The sequence below is a fragment of the Besnoitia besnoiti genome, chromosome III (assembly GCF_002563875.1).
Source record: "Besnoitia besnoiti strain Bb-Ger1 chromosome III, whole genome shotgun sequence".
In the NCBI taxonomy this organism is placed as follows: Eukaryota; Apicomplexa; class Conoidasida; order Eucoccidiorida; family Sarcocystidae; genus Besnoitia; species Besnoitia besnoiti.
In genome coordinates this window covers 684,869-700,698 of record NC_042358.1, presented here as the reverse complement: position 1 = coordinate 700,698, position 15,830 = coordinate 684,869, and the positions used below count along the sequence as shown (strand labels likewise).

The 15,830-nt window shown below is 57.3% G+C and overlaps 3 protein-coding genes across 3 annotated transcripts; 1 reads left to right on the top strand and 2 right to left on the bottom strand.

Moving 5' to 3' along the window:
- Positions 1–475: 475 nt before the first annotated feature.
- BESB_044200 (3' exoribonuclease family, domain 1 domain-containing protein) lies at positions 476–4,093 on the top strand (the record flags this gene model as incomplete). Its single annotated transcript, XM_029362871.1, has 8 exons — positions 476–641; positions 1,236–1,314; positions 1,832–1,937; positions 2,331–2,451; positions 2,662–2,750; positions 3,119–3,187; positions 3,540–3,662; positions 3,944–4,093. 8 exons carry the CDS (start codon positions 476–478, stop codon positions 4,091–4,093), a joined length of 903 nt encoding a protein of 300 aa, XP_029220237.1.
- Positions 4,094–6,845: 2,752 nt separating this feature from the next.
- BESB_044190 (CBF/Mak21 family protein) lies at positions 6,846–9,032 on the bottom strand (the record flags this gene model as incomplete). The annotated part of the gene is made up of 1 exon (XM_029362870.1): positions 6,846–9,032. The coding sequence occupies one exon, from the start codon at positions 9,030–9,032 to the stop codon at positions 6,846–6,848; it is 2,187 nt and encodes a 728-aa protein (XP_029220236.1).
- A 1,431-nt stretch (positions 9,033–10,463) lies between these two features.
- On the bottom strand, positions 10,464–14,588 carry BESB_044180 (putative histone lysine methyltransferase, SET; the record flags this gene model as incomplete). Its single annotated transcript, XM_029362869.1, has 4 exons — positions 10,464–10,721; positions 11,155–11,247; positions 11,744–11,993; positions 12,391–14,588. The coding sequence occupies 4 exons, from the start codon at positions 14,586–14,588 to the stop codon at positions 10,464–10,466; spliced, it is 2,799 nt and encodes a 932-aa protein (XP_029220235.1).
- Between the last annotated feature and the right edge of the window lie 1,242 nt (positions 14,589–15,830).

Here is a 15,830-nt window from a genome sequence, read left to right as displayed (position 1 = left end):
AGAGGGCTTCTCCGTGGATCGGATTTAATTTTGGACGTTCAAGTCCTCTTTGCGTGTATGAACCCTCTTACGGGGAGTTTGTTTTGATGTGTATCGCGGCCGTTTTCCGGCCGACGCCTCGAGTGTTCGCCTCTTTAGTTACTGTCTGTCGCAACGAAAACTCCAGTTTTTCTCGACCCAGCGGCTCATCTTTCTGCATCTCGAGTTCCGCATCCAAACAGTTTCCTCGCCGTATAGTTTCGCTTGGTTTGCAGGTCATTTTCTCGCTCTTTTATTGGTTTTTCTCGTCCCCTCGCGGGTCACCCGCGTCGTGCAGCTTCTCCCTCCCACTCCCGCGGCGCCCTTTCCTTCGCCGTTGTTTTCCGTACTGAGGGTTCAGGGTGGCGGCCTTCTCCCAGTCCTCTTCGCGTCAGCATCCTTCATTTTCTCCAACGCTGTCCTTCACGCCGGGCTCGATGCGTACCAGCTGGGCGCAATGGGTTCGAGCGCGCTAAAGAACTTTTCGCTGGCGCTCTCAGGCAGCATCTCCAGTCTCCCTCTCCTACCCTGCGACCCCGACCACACTCCTGAGCAGTTGATTAATGCTGCGAAGCGACGCGAGAGGCACGATGGACGCTCCTTCGAGGAAATGCGCGCGATGTGTAAGCTGCGATCAGCGTCTCCATCGATGCTTGCCCCGGTCTTCACGTGTGCGCGCCTCTCTGTATAAGTAATCACGTATATGTACATGTGTATGTACACTTGTTTCTGTGGAGCGCCACATGGGCGGAATGCACTCGGCACGGACTGTAGAGGGCAACGACTTCGGCGTTTCCTCGCAGTGCATGTTGCTTTGAGGCGAAGCTGCGTGGTGAGGAGCGTGCAGGGAAATGGGACGTTTGTCTGGTGTCGCGCCGACAACCTATGTCGAATGAATTCCCAAGCACTTCGTTTCTACGCGTGGACAAACATGTCGTCGCGAAGCGCGTCACTGCGAGTGACTTGCGAGCGCCGAGTGATGGAAATGTCTGCGTAAGGAGGTTACAGCAGACATGAGGGTGGCTGAAGTTTCACATGCATGCAGACTGGTTCAGTCGTGTACTCTTTTCCTCGCGAGGAGGGGAGAGGGGAGGGGGTCCTTTCTTCGTGGTGACCGCATTGAAGCGTTGTGCGGCGTTTTCTGAACGGCCGGAGCGCAGACGGCGGCTGCGGCAGCTTCGTCAGCGCACCGCTGACTTTTTTTCTTTTTTCTTCAGGCTTGCAGACGCGCTCGCTCGCCGCGGCGGCGGGTTCCGCGTTTGTCTCTGTCGGCAAGACCAAGCTGAACTGCGCCGTGTGAGTCCACGCATCTCCCGCCGCACTTCGCCAACGAGGCTTTCGGCCGCAGCGACGCTTGACCGAGAGAGCTGCAGGCGCGCGCGCTATCATCTGTGCTAAACTCCGGCATGCGTGTAGATAGATAGGTGAATAAATATAGATTGATGGTTGGTTATATAGATGTAGATAGATATAGATAGATGCAGTAAGTGGATAGATAGGTTCGCATGAAAGTACATGTTTACTGGTCCTATGTGAGCCATAGTCCACGCACGCATACATATATATATGCGTGTAGCATGTAGCTTCCAGTTCCACTTGGCGTTTAGTTTTTTACTCTTGGCATCTATCTCCGGAGTCTCTGAGGCACGGATTCACTGCGAGAGCCGGTGTGTCTGCAATAACGTCCAAAGTCGGACGCCTCCTTGGCTACGTGCAGTGGTTCAGACGCGAGATCTGCCGATAGATAGAGAGCGACGTGTTCAGAGGCACTGCAGCGAGTCTTTTTCGCCGTTCTGTGCGTGGCGGCGTCCAGCTACGGCCCGCGCCCGACGAGGAAGCCGGCGTCGCAGGACCGCGGCTATCTGAACCTGGAGTTCAACTACGCGCCGTTCTCTTCAAGCGCCAACGAGCCTTCCTCTGCGGTGAGTCCTCCCCCAGATTTTCTAGCTGACCAGCTGCCGTAACTTTTCGTGGTGAGAGGTGCACGGGTACGCAGCGACAGCGTTGCCAGGCGATGAGTTCTCGTATGCGCCCGCGAGGCGCACTCAGAGAGGCGAACGCGGTTCAGCCGCGATCTCCGCCCCTCCCGCCACCGGGTGGTGAAAGACGGCGTCGACCGCGGATGGAGGCCTTGCGGCGCAGTTCTTCGCGCCTGCTTTTCACGGAGGATACGGTAACTTGACTCATCCCGAGGCGCCTTGTCTCGCAAAAGGCCTCTGCATGCCTCTGCGGCCTCCGCAGGCGACGGCGTCGGGGCAGCGAGTGCCCTCAGCTGAGGAATCGTCGTTCGCGCTCTCTGTCTCTCTGAACAGGAGCGCGACAACTCGCATTTGGCGACCCTTCTGCACCAGTCGCTGAACGCTGTGGTGCGTCTCGAGAAGTACCCCAAGTCCACGATTGACGTCTGCGTCATGGTTCTGGAAGACGACGGAGGCAAGTTTGCATCTTCTTGCTCAGAGCGGGGGGGTGCGCTGCAACAGCGCGGGAGAGACAGGCGCCCAGACATAGGCCCATGCCGCGCGCGGTGGCGCGTTGTTCTTCAGTGATATCTAGCTATAGAACATTGCGTTAAAAAGGTCAACAGCGCGTTCTGCAAGATGTGGTAGAAGGGGGTGTTTGGTGCTCGTGTGGTTTCGTCTCCAGGGGTGCTCGCAGCGGCGCTCACATGTATCGGCTTAGCCCTGTCGGATGCAGGAATCGAAATGCTGGACATCGTCACAGGAGCGGCAGGCGTAAGTCTCTTCGTCTCGCGCTCTTATCCGGCATTCAGGGTCTAGGGTAAACGTGCATGTTTTTTTTTTCTGCTTCTCCTAGCCGGCGCGAGTGATGTCTCCTTCCGGCCGACGTCGCCACGCAGAGTGTCTTTTGGTTTTCGTCAATGGCGAACGAACGAAAAGCGCACAGGCGTATGTGTCTCTGACTTTGCGTTTTGCTCATGCCGCAGACGTATACCTGCATTCCTAGAGCCAGCAGGAAAAGCAGGAGACTCCGATTCCCGCTGCGGAGGTATTTTTGCCTGCCGATATGTTTCACAGATGCAGAAAGCACGCCGTTGTGCCATGGAGTTCCTTTCTTCTGTTTGGTGTTTCTGGGCATGCAGTGCGCCGTGAGTCTCGAGCAGCCTCAGGGGCCGCTGCGCGTCGCCCTTCTGCTTGATCCCGATGCGGATGTAAGCGTTTTTTTTAATTATATTTTTAAAATTAAAAGGTGACTGGGGAGGCGAGTCATTCACGAGGGGGGATTGAGAGGCGACGCGCAGCGGAGCGAGACACAAGAAAGAGAAGGTGTCAAGCCTCTCTCTCCTCAGAACGGCGCTCTGCTCCCGAGGTTGCGTTGAGCGAGGCATTAAAAAACGTACACATATCTATTCTGGACTATATTTTGAATCGTCGTCTATTTGCTTGTTTGGACACATGCGCTTTGGTTATGGTGTTTCGTTTCTCTGACGCGTCAGCGTCTTTCCGCGGGGTATCTTTTGTGGGCTGGAAGTGCCTCTTGTTTTCTGTCTGCGAGTCACCCAGGAGGTGAAGGCGCTCGCGAACAAGGACTTCACTCTCGTCGAGATCGGCTACTGTCCTGCGCTTTCTTCTGTTTGTTTCCTCCACGCCACGGGGCCTCTCATCTCCTCCGACAGCGGCGAGCAGGTACGCGAGAGGCTTCGCGACGCGCGAAGCTTGTGACGTCTGCATATCTTACGCATACATGTCTGTGCATCGATTTTTGGGAGCAGGACTGCAAATCGTGTATGGATCTGTCGTGTCGCGCCGGCCGTCGGTGCCCTTGCATCGTTTGTAAGCTCTCACGTCCCTATGCTGCAACGGTAGATGTCTCTCGTGCGCGACCGCGCTTGTCTGGATGTCTGTGTCAGGTATCTGGACAGAACAGCGAACAGACATGTATGGGAGTTGTATCTGTGTATCTGCAGCTGCTCGGTTTGTGTGAGGCGGCGTGCAACGCGGTGGCAGATGAAGTGCGAGCTTGCCTGAGGCGATCGTTTTGTCAACGCGAAGAAGAGAAGGCCGCCGAATCTGCTTCCCACACCTCTGACAACGTCGCTGTCGCTCCAGTTTCCTAGTGTTTTTCTCCTTTCCAGTCGTCTTCCTGGACTGCGCTGGGGTCCCTGGGAGAGAGGCGCGATCTGCGTACCTGGCGTCTCTCAATTACTCTTCGTCTCGTCTTCTTTCTCAGCTCTTTCCTGTTTCAGTTTTTCTCTCAGTCTCTGCTATGCGTCGTCGTTTTTCCCTGGCTAAACGGCTGTTTCGTCTTGGCTCCAAGTTTTTTTAAATCGCGGAGAGAGGGGTCTCCCGAGAGTTCTCGGTTGCGATTCCTCCTCGCCGCAGTATAGTCGCCACGCAAGTAATCAGATGTGTGCGTCGCACTGCGCTTTAAACAACATTCTTACGATAATGGTAAACAGATACGGACATTTTTGAGTCGTATTGCACTTCAGTCTGAGCGCTGAGGTAGTCAAGCGTCTGCAGCAGAGTCTCGATCCACCAGGGACGTCCCAGTGTGCGCCTAGCCCCAGGGTGACAGCGTCGGTTTGCAAGCGCCGCCTCGATACTCTTACGCTCCTACTCTGTTGTAGGCAGCTTGCTACAGTCCCTCAGCGCAGTATGCTATGCTGACTTAGCCGGTTGCTGGATAAACGAGCAGGAAGGGAAAACGACATTTTCTGGTCGGAGAAATGCCGCGTGCTGTCGCGGACGTGCATGCGACAAAATCCGCTAAACAAAACGCATGTGCATGAGGAGATGTGATAGAGGTATGTGGTATTTACGGCCGCTGTGAGGATTCCGGTGAGTTTCTCTATCCATCAACCCTAAACGTATCACGCGGCGCAATCCACGGTGATCTCTCTTTGTAGAGTCGAATACAGTAATGTATTCGTGCGAGTTTATGTTTTGGCGCACGAAGTTGCCAGGATGAGTAGATCTTATCACTGCAGTCTCGCACTAGGGAGTTAACCGTTTGCGGCGCGTTGCCTGGCTTGGCGGGTGTCGGGCTTAGTCATCTCAGTCGTGTTTAAGCCAAATGGCCGCTGGAGGCACTGCGATGTAGCTCTACAGTGTCTGCCCAGTCCCCGATGTCATTAGTAGAACCGCTGCTTAGAAAGTTGTCGTCTCAGCAGTGCAGAAAGTCCGGACAGGGCGTGCGGAGGCGCTTCTGCAGCAAGGTGTCCTGCAGGTTTCTGTGACTGGCACATATACCGTAGAGCTCACGCGGCTCGCGCATGGCGACTAGCTGACAACTCTTGTGTATTTATGCAGTCTACGGAGTAGTCCACAGCGAAAAAATCTACTGCGCACAGCAAGCGTGGACATTAAGTCAGTTAGCAGGGTTGTTATGTTGTAGAACCCATACCGTATATGAGCCCGCCACAGCCGGCAACACATCTGTATTCTTTGGCAAGATATATCAGGCAGGCCTATAGTATCTGTAAAACGACCTTTCTACGTAGCCACAACCTTTGTAAAGATCGGTCACCTGATGCATGATTTCCCTCGTCCTGCGCCCAGCCAAACAGCATCTGGTCACATCTCTGTATATCCCGAGTTGCTCGCGCACGTTCATCTGCTTGTCGCCACATATATGTATATATATTTAGCCGTCTGCACGAGTCCACTGTCCGTTCCCTGTCGCACGCGGAGCCCCTATGGATGTTCGACACACTGTTCCAACTGAAAGAGTGTATCACATGTTTATGGGGCCCTCTGGCGTCGTGAAATTGGTGCTTCTTAGCGCAACTCTGCAACGGAACGCCCCTACGATATTTGCTTCCAGAGTTCCTGAGCTGCATGTGGTTAGACAACATCAATCAAGATTACGAAACCACAGTGCCCCGGTACGAGGGTGAACAGCTTGCTGAACGCTGTTCGAAAAGGGTTTTTTCGTGAGCTTTGACGCCTACGTGCGTCTCAGACGGACGGCACTTCGGTTGCCCATAAAGTGTCTTCGCGCGTTTACTTGGCCTGCAAAAAGCTCTCTCACATTCTTCTATCGGCTTCTACACGAAAGTTCGACTTGCTTCCTAATCTGCTTCGAGGCACCCGATGCTGTGCGTCTGGCGCAGAAAAAAGCGGCATCATGTCTGTGCCGAAATGTGGACGCGCGCAAGACGGCTACTATCACGGTTGCTTTTGGCTTTAGGTTTCGACTAAAAACTAGTGTTTGATAGACTCTGTGTTCGGCACATGCGCAGTCAAGCGAGCAATGACGTCTTACCCCACAACTCCCGCCTGCCTCATAAGAAGCTTCACGGAGGTTTCTGGTCCTGTGTATCTAGAAAAAACGCTGCATCGAGATCGAGAAGTAGATAGAGAGAGAGGAAGCGGTGAGCATGAGACAAGGTGAAAAGCGGAGAGGCACCTTCGGCAGGCGCCCTTGTCAAGAATATGGACTGCGATTTCCGTTCCCGTCTCCGGCATCCGACGCTGTCTACTGCCGCGCCGTCGCCTCGCAAAAACGCATACCGAACGCCTCCTCGTCGCTGGCGCGTCCCCCGTCGACGCAAGTATCGACCAAAGAGCGGTGGAAGCCTCGCGGAGCCCAGTCGCCACTTGTCTCTGCAGCCCTTTCGCCTCCTTTCCTCCTTTTGACTTGTCTCCGTAGGGCAATCCACACACACACAAGCGTCTTCGGCATGTCCTGTTGCGTTTTTCCCGTCGTCGGCAGGCACCACACCCTGGCTGCTGCCGTCTCCTTCTCGTCTTCATGTAGCTGGGAGCTGCAAGAAGACGGGTAGCGATGCGCAGCGAGCAGCTCACGCACTTGGCCTGCGTAGAGTGTGGGCGCTCACACACTCTGCGCAGGCTCTCGTGGAGCCTTTACTTGAGCTTTCTTCTCTTTCGCGCGCACGCTACCGCTACGTTGGCTAGGTTTTCGATGTCTTCCTCGCGACGCTCGTCTGTCTTGAACACAGTGGAAACCGTTTTGGCCTTCGCGGCGGCCTTGAGCTCTCTCCCGAGAAGCGTGCGGAGGTTCAGGTGGAGGTAGTCTTCGATGTCGATCGCGCTCTCCTTTCCCGCGGACTTCTTGGTCGGGTCGCACTCCATCATGCAAGACAGCTGCCGCACTGCGTGGAAAAAATGTGCCTTGAGGAAGTCCAGCTCCCAGAGGGACATCTGCGCCTGGTGCTTCACGCACGACAGAACGCCTTTCTTATCCAGCGCCAGGTGTCTCGGCAGACACCGGCGCAGCAGCGCGGCCATCGGATCCGCGTCCTGCGCGTCCTTAGCTTCCTCCGCAGGCGCTGCGGCGGCGTCAGCGCGCTGCCGAATGCCGCAAGATGCAGAGTTCGCGCAGTCGCGCAGCGAGAGGTTGTCAAAGTCAAACGCGTCGCCGTCTACGACGAGCTGTGCGGCGAGCCTGGGGTGTACGTCCAGCAGGGAGATACACACGGAACTGTGTTTCTTGAGAAGCGAGCAGACCAGCGCAACCAAGTAGAGCGCACTCGCCGGCGCGACCAGGCAGGCAACTCGCGCGCACTTTTTGATGAAGGCCGCCACGAGGCTGTTGGGCAGCAGCGAGCTGCGCAGCGCGCAACTCAGCAGCCGCAGAAAGCGCGCATTCTTGCAGACTGCGAAAGACGCAGGTGTCACGAGTTGATACAGTCGCTGGTAGAAATGGAAGCAGACCCTTTGCGACGACGGCGCGCCAGGCGCCGCCTCCAAGCTTTCGTCTGCGGCATCAGGCCGCCGATCTGCCTCTGAGGGAGACGCCGAAGAGAAGAGTGCGTCGGGATCGCCCAGGCGGTGCTTCGCGAGGAGGAAAAACAAGCCGGAGAGCGCGAGGACGGCGACAGGCTTCGTCGCATCCTTCGTGTGGAACGAATCCAAGAAAAAGTCCGAGAGGAGAAGCGGATTCGACATATACGGGAGGAGGACTTTCGGTACCGCATGCAGAATGCTTTGCGTCATGGCTGCATCCCGCGGCAGGTTGCGAAGGTATGACAGCCAGACTTCTTGATACAACGCGCGGTAGGCACTTGGATCCCCGCTCTTGGCCGTCTTCACATTCGACAGAAAACACACGCAAGCCGGTGCCGAAGGTGCGGCCTGCCTTGAAAGGGTCGCCAGCATGTCTGCGTCGTCGTCGGGGAAATCCAAGTGGTCCGCGTCGGCGGCGGCGGAGGGCGACGGCGACGCAGCCGAGCGCTGCTTCTCCTTCCGCTTCTCCGGAGCCGGCAACCGCACCAGAAGCGGATAGAGTCGGCGCCCGAGCTCTTCCAAGCTGCCCTGTTTCCATACATACCAGGCGTCGCCGCTTGCCTTGTCGCGGGTCGCTGTGCCCGCTTGACACTCCGCCGCCTCGTCGTCCTCTGAGTCTCCCTCCCTGGCGCCACACGCCTCATCCGACGCATCTGCGGCGCTGTCGGGGTTCTCAGCCGCAGCGTCAGCAGCGGACTTCTTCCTGAAGCTCTGCGCTGAGAGAATCTTTCGCGCGGCGAGGAGAAAGTTGTAGCGGAGGTCGGTGTATCGACAGAGGTAGTCCTTTAGAAACGCATCGCACAGCCTCGGGGAGAATCGAGGCGTGTGCAAGACGTGCGACACCAGAAGCTGGAAGCTCGCGAGAGGAAAAGTGATCTTTTCGCACCGGCTGACGCTGCCCGCATGCGCAAGCGCGAGAGAGTGCTCATGCAGCAAGAGGCGCATGTAGAAGCGCAGCGCGACCGCTTGCAGCTCGTCGCTGTCGTCCTCTGCGTCTGCGCGCCTGTCTGCGTCTCCGCGAGTCAAAAGGTTGTCGAGAATCTTCTGAAACTGCTCGAACGCCTGCAACAGCCACAAAGTGAATTTGTCATTCTGACCTGCCCGTCGCTCGGCGCCGCCGGCACTTGTAGAACGCAGCAGAAAGCGCAGATCGCCCTTTCCCTGGCTCTCTCGCTTGAGAAGCAAAAAGAAGGCTTCCAGACTGGAGAGCAAATCCTCCACAGAGACTGCCTGCTGGCATTTCAGCAGCAAACTCTTCGCAGTGGCGACCACCTCAGCTCGAGCCGAGGAACTCACAGACGCCATCTCGGCTACGCCCGCCGTACCGCCTACCAAAGTTGGAAGTCGACTGCTTACAAAATGTCTTTTCCAGAAGCCGCATGCCACTATTACGGTCTTCACTGTCGAGAAACAAATTGCAGACAAAGAAAAAGTTGGCAAAGGGAACTTGCAAGAAGCGCAGGCAACGGGTCTGCTGCATGTGCGGCGACGCGGAAGCCAGAGTCGAGGCGCGAATCACGCGACGAAAGGACTTCCCTTTTCGGCAGCACTGGCGACCAAAGACTCCATTTTCTCGAACAGTCACAACCCAAAAGGGATTTCAACAGACCAGGTGGTCAGCCGTTTTCGCTCGCGTCTTGTCTCACGGCGACCGCAGCCGGCGAGCAAAGTTGAACATGCACTCGGGTCAAAAAATCATTTGCTCGGCGGGAGCGGTTTCCCGAAACTCAGATCCGTCCCATCTTCGGCTCTTTCAACTGAGCGCGCAAGATCGAAACCTTCGAATCGGGTGTCGAAGGGGTTTGTTGTCGAATCTAGTCTCCATTCACTCGCTGATTTATCGCTGCCCTGAGTGCCGATTGCATGCGCAGACCTCGAATCAGGCGCAATCCCCACACAGGCGTGTTTGACGAATGCGTTAAGAAATGCGCACAAAACTACTCCTATCCTTCCGAGAAAGACGGAGACAAGCAATGATTCATTGTCAATCCGTCCTCAGCACTCAGTTGTATATATATATATATATAAATATATATATGCATTCCTGTAGTATGGCGGAAGGCTTCCACGTCGCCCGCTCTCCTGCCCGTGGATCTCTAGGCACATATGTATCAAACCACATGTATCTTTTCACCTGCGCAGATGCATATGGGATAACCAATTGAACGCTAGATATCAGCAGATAGAGATGTCCTTCTTATCTTCTGTGTAGGCGGATACCTAGCATTCCTGAATGATTCGCATGTGGACGCTCAACCCTGTTCTATAGACAGTCAAGAGTTGCGTCAGCCGAGAAAAAGGGGAAGGTCTGGCCTTTTGTATCTGTTTCAGATGAGAGGCAGCCACGACACCAGGCTGCGCCTGGGTGTCTCCTCAAATTCTTCTGTATCTAGACGAGAACACAAGGAAAAACGGTGGCGAGTCACAACTCAGCCAACCCGTGACGGGTGACCAGTCTTTGCCACATCCCCGGCCCCTCGTTGCTGTGCCCTCATTTCCGTGAGCGCAGAGGTCGGCACTTTGGAGATACAGTTGAAATCTGCATAAAACCAAATCACTGCAAATGCCGCCCCCCGCTCCTTCGGCCAACTGCGAGCCACACGTGCGATGGATAGACTGTTTCAGGGAGACAGGAAGGCCCGGTCCCCCCCCCCCCTCCTGCGCTCGCGGTCAGCTCTTCTTGGTTTTCCAGGCACCCGCAGGTCTTCAGCGTCTCCTGCGTTCGCTCGAGGGAAATTACTGCAAACTCTGCCTGGAGAGTCGGGCTTGCAGGGCGAGAATCGCCTCGCGCACGACGCGCTTGCGGTGTATACGAAACCGCAGGGCGACTTCGCGCGTCTTGGTCAGCGGGTCGAAGGGCACAGTGCCGAAGGCGGTCGCGTGCGTGGGCACCCGCCCCTCTCTCAACATGTCGAGATCCTCCTCCAGCGAAGTCGAGTGCGCGCGATGCAGGTCGTGCCGAAGCAAACTGATGAGGAAAATGCATGCGCGTCGCTGCGGGGAGGCACGGAGGGGAGTGCAAAATGGAGCAAACCGATGAAGACACAGTCAGCAGGAGAAACAAAGCCGGCAGAGACCGACGCACGGACACAGCGAGCGAGCGAGGGCAACACGTGCGCGGGAGAAGCCCTGACGCTGGCAAACTGGTAACGAGAGAAATTGAAAAGGAGCCAAAGAGGCGGCGAGAGACACACGGAGGATGAGGACGCGCAACGAGTTGACGCAGAGACGCAGCGCGCCGTGAACGAGAGAAAGAGACACGAGGGGAGAATTGCGCGGAAAAGAAGCGAGACTGCAAACGAAGAAAAGCTGCCACTTTGCAAAGGGAGCCGAAAATGCAAAGTCCCGAACGCAGGCTGGTGTATGAAACCCTCCCTCTCGCATGATACCAGAGGAACCTCGCGAGTCGCAGACTTCACCGGCTTACCTCGTTTTCTGGAGAGAAGGGACACTCCCACTGAGTCGCTCTCTCGAGATCGAAGGCGTCTGAAATCGACGACGCGTCGTCAAGCATGAGAAGCTGCAAACAGCCGACGCAGCAGAGAGGCGAACTCGATAATGACCGCACGAGCTGCGACGCCCCAAGCAGGCGTCCACTCGGGGAGCCGCTCAGGCGCACGCATCCTCATCACAGTATGCAGACACATTTATACATATGCATATATATATATATATATCTTTGGAGGGAAGTAGATCTAAGGGCGTATACGAGATAGGCGCAAGCGAATACGCAGTTCAACATGCACGCGAAACTTTCCAGACTGCAGCCTCTTTGCGCTCGAGAGGCTCGCTGCCGCAGCGGCGAGATGTGGAAAGTTTCCTTCTTCCGCTTGTTCCCCGAGGGCCTGAGAAGCGTCTGCGTCGGCGCACGCGCTCTCCATACGCACCCGACCGGAGGCGGACTCGGTGTCCTCTCTCCTGTGTCTGCAGTTCGTCTCTCGTTCACCCTCGATTTTGCGTCCCCCCAACTTAGAGTTTAAGGTGTAGGGTTTGCATTTTTCTGCGGCGCCAGGTACCCGAGCAGCTGCGAGGAGGCGGCCATCAACGAAGGGCGCGTCGGCGAAGACGGCGACGAAGGGAGCGAAGGCGGAGGACGCGTGAGGCGCGTCGTCAGGGTTCGGAATGAGATTCAGCTTCTTCAGAGCAGCGGACATCCGCGCTGGCAGACCCGCAAAGCCCCCAAGCAACAGCAAGTCGGGGACTTCTGTCGCGGCCAGCGCAGCCCTAACAAGGTTTGCTGAGAAAAAGAGGCTCGTCTTCCTCACGCTGAGCGCGTAAGCACAACAGTGAGACAGGAGCCAGCAGATGGAGTCGAACGAGCCCGCAGGTGTCTAGAACGTCACAAAACAGAAATGTGAATGCATGTGCGCTAGCGTGTGGTGATGCGTGATTGAGTCCACATACCTACGGAGATATACGCGGCGTCGTTACTCATGCGCGCGAGAGAACGGAAACCGCGGCCGGTACTCAAGCACGAAACCGAGCAAACCTCGCTGCACACGGCTATTCTGAGAGGTTCGCCTGCACGTCCAGATATTACATGTATATACAGGGCTGAAGGTGCCGTTGCCTGCCGCACGGCAACACACAAACAAACCGAACATGAGCCTGCGTAGGTTTAGAGGTGCGTGCAACTCGATGCGACAGAGACGATGTGACGTACCGAGGCATGTCATCGAAGAATCCGTAGTTCAGGAGGAGTCGCTCGTTGTCTTCTCCGTACGATATCAGAATTTCCTCACCTACTTGAATGTCTCTCTCAGCCACGAGGCCAATGCCGTCTGTGCACGCGACCCGCGTCTGCGTCTCTCTCCGCCCCTCCGCTCGCCCGGCCCGCTCCTGCTCTTCTGGACCTTCGTGGCGAATGTCCTCCCGCTCTCTCGCTTCGCTCTCCTCGTCTGTTGCTCCTTTCTCTCCCGCTTCTGCCTCGTCTCCCTCTCGCTCTCTGGGCCCCGTGGGGTCCGCGTCTCCGCCTCCACGCGCGCCCGATGCCCGCGCCTTCGAGTGCGCCTCAGACCCCGCGCCCGGAGCCGGGGGCGCCGCCCGCGGGGCTGGGACTGGAGCCTGCCCTGCGCAGCTCGTCGTGAGTCGCGCATTCGGCCGCGCCCCAGGGCTCCCTCCGCCGGCGTTGAGCAGATCGAGGAGCGGGACGAGAGCGCCAGCTCGCCGTCCGCCGGCACCGCGGAGGCTGCGCGAGGAGACGACGCAGGCAGCCCACTTGAGGCCAGCCTCGTGGAGGATCTCCTCGGCGTCCAGACGAGCGCCCGGGCGTGCGCGCCCGGGGGAAGAAGACTCTCTGCAGACGGAGGCGGGCGCAGAGGAGGAGGCCTCGCGCGGCGACGAGCGAGAAGGCGAGCCCAGTCGGTCGGCGGCCTCCGCCACGCAGTGCAGAGTGAAAATCCGCTTCAAAACGGCGTTGACGATGCGGTGCTCAAGCGTCCGCAGGTCCTTCAAGTTCCAAAAGAGAAGCATGCAGTCGAGGCTCTGCGGGAGGAGCGACAAATACGCTCGCCACAGAGCGCCGAGACCGGCCGGTGGAACTCCGCGCCCGCACGCTGTCTCCGCAGGCGGGGTCGGAGTCGAAGCGCCCTGGAGTTCCGCCTCTGAACGAGGAGAGAGCCACGAACGAAAAACTAAGAGCGAGACCGCCAGACGAGCCTGCCAATCGCCCGCGAGCGTGTCGGACTGTAGCAAGGCATTTAAAAAGAGAAGAAGATCCGCGTCGGCTTCCTTCGAGCTGGCGGCGCTCGTGCCCAGCGCGAGAGCCGCACCCGTCTCGTTCGCGCGTGATCTCTCTTCGCCTCCCTGCGCACCGCCTCCGCTCTTCTCAGCCGCTCCTCTCCCTTCTTCCGCGAGAGGTGGCGGCGCTGCGGCGGCGCTCTCGCCTCTGTCTCCACCTCGCGCCGCAGCCGCGTCCCCCGTAGCGTCGACCGCGTCTCCGCCTTGGGTGGTCCGGCCCGCGAGCTGGCGGCGCCCGGCCTCGCTCAGCCACGCCAGCAAGTTCTTCTCAGAGAACTGGAGCGCCTCGGGAATCCAGGCGATGAGATCGCCCTTCTTAAACAGCCGGCCTGCGACCAGACCTCGCAGCTGCGTCTTTCCTCCGCTCCCTTCGCTCTCCGCTCGCCGCGCAGCTCCAATGGGCGCCTGCGCCTCGAGGCTTCCCTCTCGCAGGCCCTTGCATCGGGTCTCTGCCGACTCTTCGTTGGTTCGCTCGGCAGAGACGAACGCGGAGTTCTGAAGCAGATCTGTCTCCTTCAAAAGCAGAGATCCCGGCTCCACGAAGGCGCCAGCCTGGCGAAGCTGCGCGACCAGGCGCGCAAAGGCTTCATCTTCGCTCTCCTCTTCGATAGCGCTCGCGGCTCGCGGTCTCGATTGCGCGGCGGAGGCGCAGTGCGGTGCGCCACGCGAGGCGTCTGCAGAGGTGCGCGACCGCAGGAAGCTTTCGAAGAGCGAAGCAGGCTGCGGCGTCCCTCCGCATCCGCCTTTGGCTGAGGCACGCGGAAGCGAGAGAGAAGAGTACGGCGAAGTCGGGGCGGAGGCGCGAGTGCGCGAGGCCCAGAAGGCTGGCGAGGCGAGCCGCCAGACGCACGGAGAAAGACGCAGAGGGCCTGGAGCGGAAACAGATGGAAAACACGACAGAGAAAAAGGCGAGGAAGAAGAGGAAAAAGAGGGAGAGGAAGACCGCGGAGACGAACAGAGCGGAGGAGAGACGAAGGCGTGAGAAGAACAAGAGAGCCAAGAGAAGGGAGGGAAGGACGACGCAAAGGAGGGGAGACGGCGATGGAGACGTGAAGAGACGCCTCCAGACAGCTTCACAGGGAAGAAGAGAAGCAAGATGCAGAAGAGTCGCTGGACTGCCATTGGGTCGTCTTCTCTCTGCGTAGAGCTTTCATCTCATTATCGATGCCCTCTTTCAACGCGTCAGCTCAGGATATCGCTCGCTCCCCATTTTCATACATGCATGAGCACACCGCGCTAGAAGAAATCTGCAGTCTCATCCGTGTGATGATACACCAGAGAGCGCGGGCGTGGATTTCTGCCGTCTGGCTGCTGCGGTGGTGAGTCGAAACCGCAAATATCTGGACACCCCCGGAAAGGCTCGTCTAGGGCGTAGTTTAGAGGCCGTTTTCGCTTGGCAAAGGAATCAATACGCAGCCTTGGAGTGTTGGCTCCTCCAGAGACTGCAAAAAGAGACTGCGTCATTTGTCGAATCCGTTCACCATACCGGGAGCCGTACGTACACACGCTTTCTAACGTCCCCAGCGTGGTCAAGCTGTATAGGAGGAAGTTTTTTTAAGTGATTCTGCTGCTTGAATGGCTAGCTTGTGGCCGAAGGACAAGAAGGACAGGAGGCGACCTAACAGAAGACGTGCGACACCTTGCTCTGCGGCTGCAGCTGCGGTGTCTCGATGGAGACACAAGCCTCGCGCGTGGTGTGACGTAGACTGAGAAAGACAAGTTTATACACGTCCTTGAAAGAAGAGAAGTCTGTCCTCTTTGAAAAATAGGCAAATCGTTCATTGGAGCGATGGGCGGAGACGATCATCCCGTAAGAGAAAGATAACGAAGCTTGTTTCATTTCCGTTTTCAGAGCACCGGGGCGTGCGCGAGCTTTTACTACATGCGGCAGATGCAAGTTGCCTCGCTACGGAGATCTTTTGAGAACGTATTTCCTACCACTTGTTGTCTCGGTTTTTTCTTTGTGATTCTGCCAGCATTTTCTCAGATCGGCGCTCGGTTCGTCCTCCGGCGAAGAGCTGGTTCGGTTTTTTTTTGTTCCTCTTTCCGCACTGTACGTGCGGACTTTTCACTGCCTCAAGTATGGCTGTCGTTTTCTTTCTTCTTGCATCGCCGCAGGGTCTTCCCTTCCACCTCTCCCCTCGCTTTAGATTTTGCCGACCGCCTGTATTCGGTGTGTCTTGAGTGTTTTAATCCTCCAGGGGCGCTCGCGTTTGTTTTCCTAGTCTATCGGTGCCCTTTGTGATTGAAAAGACGGGCGCAGGTGGCTCCGAGTTTGCCCTCAGGCTGACGAGGCGTTCCACGTCGACTCCTGGCTCTCGCCGCCCTCCTCGCCTCTCTTCTGTTGTCTTTCTCTTGTTTACG